Here is a 7,315-nt window from a genome sequence, read left to right on the forward strand (position 1 = left end):
ACACAGAGATACACACATCACAGATTATGATGTTTAAAGTTAGGATGGCACACTAAGTGGGGAAAATACTATTACTCTATTTTTGTCTATTGCGGTTTTTAATACTTTGTTGCCTTTATGTAACTTTTTTTATTTTAAGACTAAGCATCCTTGGCTTTTGACTCCTTACCTGACTCCAAAGGAGAGCTGCACAAGAATTCCTGTACACCTAGACTGTCTGTTTATGCATAAATGGCAAATAAAAATCTTGACATGACTTGACTTGAGTATGTACCCGCTACTGTTTAGATGGTGCTTAATGCCCACCCTGACAGAAACATTTTTTAAAATAAAGAATTTACTGACGTCATTTGGTTTAGCACTGATATATGATGTATTACTATTATTATAATGTGCAAAAGAATCATACATTTTAAACTTTCCAAGGTACAAAGGTGAAATATGCCAAATTAAAGGTAAAACAAATATTTATTCACGACCACCCTAAGGGACCTACTATATGTTTGGGTTATAACTTGAAATCCATACATGGCACATTCAAATACTTTTGACCAACAGGACAGCGAAGGTCTTTGCCTGGTGTGTCATGTGGTCCTCGGATGCTTGCAGGTTTATTTCTGTTTCTCAAATAGTTGCAGAAACAGAAAAATTAGCGGAACGGACATTAATACATGCACACACACACATACACACCGGAAAATGACAGTGAGAAACTCCCGCCAGGCTGCCAGTCCACAGCAGATGACAGAGACCAGCTACTCTTAACACCTATTCAGAGCTTCCAAACCACCTGGAGGAAATTGGAACTGAAACATGTCTGTGCACCAAGTTCAGATGACTCAGAAAGCATCACAGGACAGGTGAGCTGCCCTCGAAGACACAATGTGAAGTCTTAACACTTCTCCCAGGTTGATAGGAAAGTCATAGCTGGGAAACATTTGGCCTTCACACCCAGTTAGTGCCTCATTCTCTCTGTGACACTACTCAATACAGCATTCATACAAAAGGTTCACCACACTGAATGACAAGTACTTATAATGGGCTGTGTTGCCATTGCAAAGCATTATCCACTTGCTGCACAAGATGATTTTAAATTAGAACAGCCTGAAAAGCTCTTTCTCTGAAGTTCTCATCGCAAATATTGTCATTGGATAGATGCTCTATTCTTGAGATTCCCAACTGAACTAACAGCTCTATGGTGCACACTGAAATGGTGCTGATGACAGAGATGAGACTGAACCAGAGCAGTGCTGTAAAACAAGTTCTGTATCAATCCCAATCAACATTATATGCAGTCGTTTGATCCATTGCTAATATAAAAATATTTATTATTGCAGTTTTAAATGGACAGTTTTGCAATTTACCTGCAACAGTATGTACCTTACTCTCTCTTATTTTCTGTCTTGGTGAAGTCAATATATACTCAAACACCCTACCTGTATTGTACGCACACACTCACATACAAACCTTTCCGGTACCATGGCAGGAACCATGGGCAGGATACATTGACTATGGTTCCTGGGAGTCCATCAGGCCAGCAGGCGTATAGATCAAAGGTTCTGTTACACACCAGCCCTGCAGTGGAAGACAAGATCTGTGAAATCTGTGCTCGAGGCTCTTTGTAGGTCAGGCGTTCTTTATTCTCTCACAGACATGAGCTCATGCCGGGAGGAGTGAGGCTCACCTGTGGCGGGGGGCGTGGTGCTAAGGTGGTCCAGGCACTGGTTCTTGTAACTGCTCCACTGCTCCTTCACAAGCTCCAAGGAGTTAATAGAGGAGACCTGCAGAAGACATAACTGCCTGCTTCATATCAGTATTCAGTAATGCTACTACAACCTTTCCCCATCATCCAGCTACTGATTTAGATCTGTAGATTTGCAGTCATGCTTAAGAGAGAGTGTAACCAATCAAAGGCACACATCAGACTGTGTGTGGCTATATGAAAGACAGAAAGGTTGGGAGCCGTACCTTTGTGCAGCTGCAGAGCGCAAGCCAGGCCAAGAGGAGACACACCTGGGACATCCCACTGATGCTGGAAGATGGGGTTCAGTGGGCACCAGAACTCAGAGGAGGCAGTCTTGGCCCTATCTCATCATGTGGCCTACACACACACACACACACACACACACACACACACACACACACCACATGGAGAAGCTTGTTAGTGGACACACACATTGTGTGTGTGTGTGTTGGGGGCTGTTTGAACTGCAGCTGAAAGAGCTGGAGTGAAACGACGAAGACATGAAAGTCAATAAACAAACAAAACAAATAACTTAGTAATATACTGACTACTTCTCTTTCTCACGCACAACACACATGCTTACAACATACTGATAGATGAAAACCGTGTATCTCCACATTGCCAGCTATGCAAGATCCTGAACAAAAAAATGAACCATATTTGTAGCTTGGCCATTGTTTGTTTGTTTGTGAGTAGGTCTAATTGGTTTTATTAACCCAAAACCTTAAATAACTCACCAGAATGTGACCCATGGCACTGAAACAGTTGTCTGCATTAGTGTGTTTCTTTCTCTGTACATTCCTCTACACATTCTTTGAAAAGCTGCCACACAAAAACTGAGAGCTCAACAGATGATAAGATGACAGTAGGGAAGGTGGATCAAAGGATGGGCCTTCAGTGACCAACTCCTGCTAACACATTTTAATGTATGTGTGTGTCTGTGCCTAGCCTCACGTCTAGAACAAACTTTTTAAAAGTCTGTTTAATGAAATCTACAACATTAACTTGACTGAAATAGGTACAATTGTTTATGTGAATGTGTGATTTTTGTGGCAGGGGTGTTTCCTGTGGTGCCATCTTCACCCACGGAGTTGGAGAACAAAACGAAATCTGAAACGTTTCTGCAAAAAACACCTTGACTATGGAAACATTTTTGGCTAAAACGTTTCAAATTCCATTCTATTCCAGTCTTTTTGTGTCTGTTTCAGAACGTCTCCACTGTGTGTGTGTGTGTGTGTGTGTGTGTGTGTGCATGGTGCTAAATAAACGTAGATGAGATCTATGTCAAACAGACTTACTTGTTATCACAGCACACAGACTAGCACCTTCACACGGTAAAGAGATCCAAGCAAACAGAAACACAACAAACTGCTGCTGTGTTTTCTTCCTGCAACAGGCTTTTTATCATGTGGTGTTACAATCATATCTTTTCTCTTTACAGCCACATGCGGGTCTCATTGACTAAGCACCAAAGCCAAACAGAAAAAGAGCAGAAGGACCAATCAACAGTTTTTATTGTAATGTATTCTATGCGCTTGGTACACAGTACCACAGTTTATGATAAATACACAGAGGATTTTTCTGTGAATGATATAAACAACAATATAAATCACTGGATTGGTTTTATCAAGGCAGCTATGGATTTAGGTAAACCTGGAACACAAATGACTCAAACAACAAATCATACTTCATAAGGATCCGTCTGGTGATTTTCTATATTTTATAATTACATAAAAAGACCAGAATCAGTAATGGATTGAGCTCCGTGGTTGACCAGACTGTAAAAAGACACCAATGAGGTACACTGTTACAAATATGAGACATGGTTTTTCGTTACAGTGAACATGGGTATTGCAGTTTATATTTCCAGTCCCGCACATGTACAGTCCGATTGTTTACTTAATTAAAGGTAACAATACCACAGTATAAAAATACTCTGTTACAAGTAAAGGTCCTACATTCAAAATATGACTTCAGTAAAAGTACAAAATTATTAGCAGAAAATATACTTAATGAATCAAAAGTAAAAGTATTCATTAGGCAAAATGGCACCATTTACACTGATGTACATCATATTATTTGATTATAATTATTAATGCATTTTGTGTATGTCACATTCCATGTTGTAGCTGGTAAAGGTGGAGCTCATTTTAGCCACTTATATACTTATAATTTTAATTATTACTGGGTAGCTTGTGAATTTTGTACCAAAGATCAATAAATCTTGTGATTATGCAGTATTTTGTTTTATTAACCTGTTTCTGAAAAGTTACTAGCAACTAAAGTTATCAAAATAAATATAGTGAGCACAAAGCACAATAATTTTCTCTGAAATGTGAAGTCAAAGTATGAAGTAGCATGAAATTACAATACTCAAGTAGAGTTTAGATACCTCCTAATTGTACTTAAGTACAGTACTTGAGTACATGTACTTACACTGTAGTTACTTTCCACCTCTGCGTACAGCACATCAAATATGTATGAATCCACAACTGAAAATAGTCCCCAACAAAAGAACTATTTATTTCTGTTTGAGTACTGTTTAAGTATTCATACACTGTACTGTAAGCATTGTAAAAACTACAGTGCACAGCAGTTTTAGAAAATTATGCAGCCTTCTTCAGTTAGAACTAATGGGTTTGGGCAAGGGTCACGGAGTAGCAGGCGGTGTCAGAAAGCACTAAAGTGCAGGCTAACACCTTGGTTGTGTCTGGTCTTTTTATGGATTTTTATATATAAGAAAATAGTCTAAAATACAGTATTCTATCAACAGTAATACATTATGTACAGTACAATATAATACAATACATTTCAAGCTACTTCATTCATTCCACTGGAGGCAACTCGTTTGAAGCAGCTCTCCTAACACACTACAGCAGACTAACAAACTAATACAACACCCAGAAAAGTAAAACGTCAAAACACAAAACATTAAAATCAATAAAATAATAACACGTACATACAATTTTTTTTTTTTTTACATCCACTAGCGTGACTCAACAGCTACAAAGCATTTAGGTGTCAAACTGCAGAATGATTCAGAGTAACGATTCGTTTTACCAGCCTCATGATGCAAAAACCTTCTTAACTGAGGCCAAGAGAGCTGATGCCTTAAAGGCAGCTTGTTGGTTGCAACAAGAATGCAGGTCGCTTAGTTTCACTTCCATTATTTCTGGACAGATTTTGAAAATGTTATTCAGGCTCCTTCTATCTTTTCTTGAGAGGCCATAAAACCAACAGACAAAAGCACAGAAAAACACAAAGGTGTCACATAGAAACAAGAAAGAATAAGTTTACTGACAGAAAAAGATTGGAATTCTCTGCTGTCCCTGCTTCACAATAATATCTGTAGTCACATCTGTTTTAAGCTGATCATCAAAACCAGTGGCCAGACATTTACATGACTGAACAAGTTCCACACTTTCATTGTGTTTGGCTACTGTACATGCCCATTACATCTAAAATCAACAGTCGGTGCCTTTGTTTTAAATCCAGCAAGCTGTTGTCACACTAATAATAAAAATCCATGAGAGTTGTGCTGTGTAAAGATTGTGAACCTTGAAGAAGGGAAAGCAATGCAGTGTCATCAGAAGAGTGCTCATGCTCCATCAGTGTACATAAAGAGAAAGGGTGAAAGGGTGCATCCTTATAGAGAGCCAGCTGACATGGTTATAGTGCTTAAAAAACAGTCGAGAGCCCCTCTGCGCTCTGCCAGTCAAGAAGTCCGAAATTCACAATGCAAGCTGGTGAGGCAGACAAAAATCACAAAGTAACCTTTTTATTAAATGATGGGTCTGCACTCTACTCAGTGCTGGAGAAATGTCAGCAAAAAAAAAGTGAAAAAGCCAAGTATGAGCTTGTGATTTTGTGCAAATGCTTAATTAGACTTGTGAAATATAAAGAGGTTTGCATCCTCTACAAATCTCACGGCCCAGTAAGCAAACTACAGAGAATCAAGTTTTCCATCAACCACTACCAAAACAAGGTTTTTAACAAAGATTTTTAATGACTAAGGATGTAAGCATGAAAGGTCTATCATAATCATGCAACATCACCTCCATCACTTCCTGCCCAGCTGTGTGGACGCAGGGTGACGCGGTGACACATGAGAGCCCTCTTATATTTAACAGAAAATGTGTAAATGCTGATAACATGTCTTTGCTTGCTCTGTGTAGTTACTTCATTGCTTTATCAGACAATTTCCACAACTTCGCACCAAGCTGCATCTATCTTCTCTTTATCATTGTAATCTAGAAGGCAGGGGTCATACAGGAGAGACTGCGACTATTATTGTCTTGTCCACAGATGTTTTAACATTCACCCGTGTCCAAACAAGCCACTTTGTCAGTTTTCATTGTGTCACTTTTGTGCAAATTTTACCTTCATTTGCACAAAGTTAAACATTTACAGTACAGCCTTTGACTCCTTCCCTTTGATTGCTTCAAGAGCCCTTTTTGTGTCTCCTGGAATCCCACAGTGCTTTGAAAAGCGATTTGCTTGTGTCTCATAGAAAACAAAAGGGGGTGAGTTTGATGGCGTGCTGCACCGCACTCCGTGGGTTGTCATTCTGAGGGTTAGTGTTCTTTTGAGACAAGTATAATAGCAGAGGATTTTCAATCATCAGGGATGTGTTTACAATCAAGTGACATCTGGAAGATATGATGGAGGACACTGCCAAGCTGTCAGCACAGTATCATCAAATGTCCCCATAATCCCAGGACTGTCCCAGACTAATCAAACTGTGGAAATACTGTATCTGTCTCCAGGGTGGTAATGCCTGAGGTTAATGGTCAGTAGTTAAATCATTTAACAGTAGCTGCTTTTAAGTTTATCACTGTGGTCAGATGTAAGCTTTGCATCTGCAAAATGTTTTCTTTTTCTGTTTGAGTTTTTTCAGAGGGGTTGTAGCATTTTTATGAGCTGTGAAAGTTTCTCAGAAAATAAATCATCTCAAATAGTCTGAATACAAACAATAAAACTTTCTAAACTGGTGTTGACTTTTTACACAGCACCAATGCTACTATTTTTAGTTCAGATGTAGTGCTTTTCAAACTCTGAACGGACTTATGAATTACTTTCCAATGCCTTGATAAACTTATTGTATTTTTTTATGTGCATTCGCTCAGAGGAATCTTTCGCTGAACTTTTGTTTTTACTACGCCTGTGCTCGAATCATTCATCTAGCTGGGTTCAACTTCTTTTACATGACTATTCATTGGAAAAAGTTCAGTGTCCTTGTTCAATAATCTCTTGATGAATACAGAGCTGTTTGAGTGTGTGTTATTAAAGAGTGAGACAAAGAGAGATAGAAAGAGAGAAAACATCTGCATAACCACGCTCATTGATTTCAGTCTCTATGAGTCATGGCTTCTCCTTTGGAATATGCCTGGATGATATATATGCAAATCAAAATACACACACACACACTTCTGCCTGTGTGCATCTCTGTGTGGGTGTGTACACCAACATCACACAAAGGACATTTGCTTAAACAGACAGAGTAAAACTGTGCCTCTATCCTCTGCCCCCACACATTTTCATGTAAGTGCACAATATGTAAGCTCATCCTGG

General features: G+C 39.0%; 1 protein-coding gene across 1 annotated transcript in view; it reads right to left on the minus strand.

Moving 5' to 3' along the window:
- gcgrb (glucagon receptor b) overlaps positions 1-7,315 on the minus strand; it is a 39,982-nt gene that overhangs the window by 8,972 nt on the left and 23,695 nt on the right. Inside the window, exons 2-4 of the mRNA XM_020618406.1 lie at positions 1,969-2,101; positions 1,685-1,781; positions 1,460-1,575 (exon numbers count right to left, since the gene is read on the minus strand). Of these exons, the coding sequence (XP_020474062.1) occupies positions 1,460-1,575; positions 1,685-1,781; positions 1,969-2,022 (267 nt within the window). The 5' untranslated portion in view covers positions 2,023-2,101. The remainder of the gene's footprint in view (positions 1-1,459; positions 1,576-1,684; positions 1,782-1,968; positions 2,102-7,315) is intronic.

Source organism: Monopterus albus, unplaced genomic scaffold (genome assembly GCF_001952655.1).
Source record: "Monopterus albus unplaced genomic scaffold, M_albus_1.0 scaffold205.1, whole genome shotgun sequence".
NCBI classification, from domain to species: domain Eukaryota; kingdom Metazoa; phylum Chordata; class Actinopteri; order Synbranchiformes; family Synbranchidae; genus Monopterus; species Monopterus albus.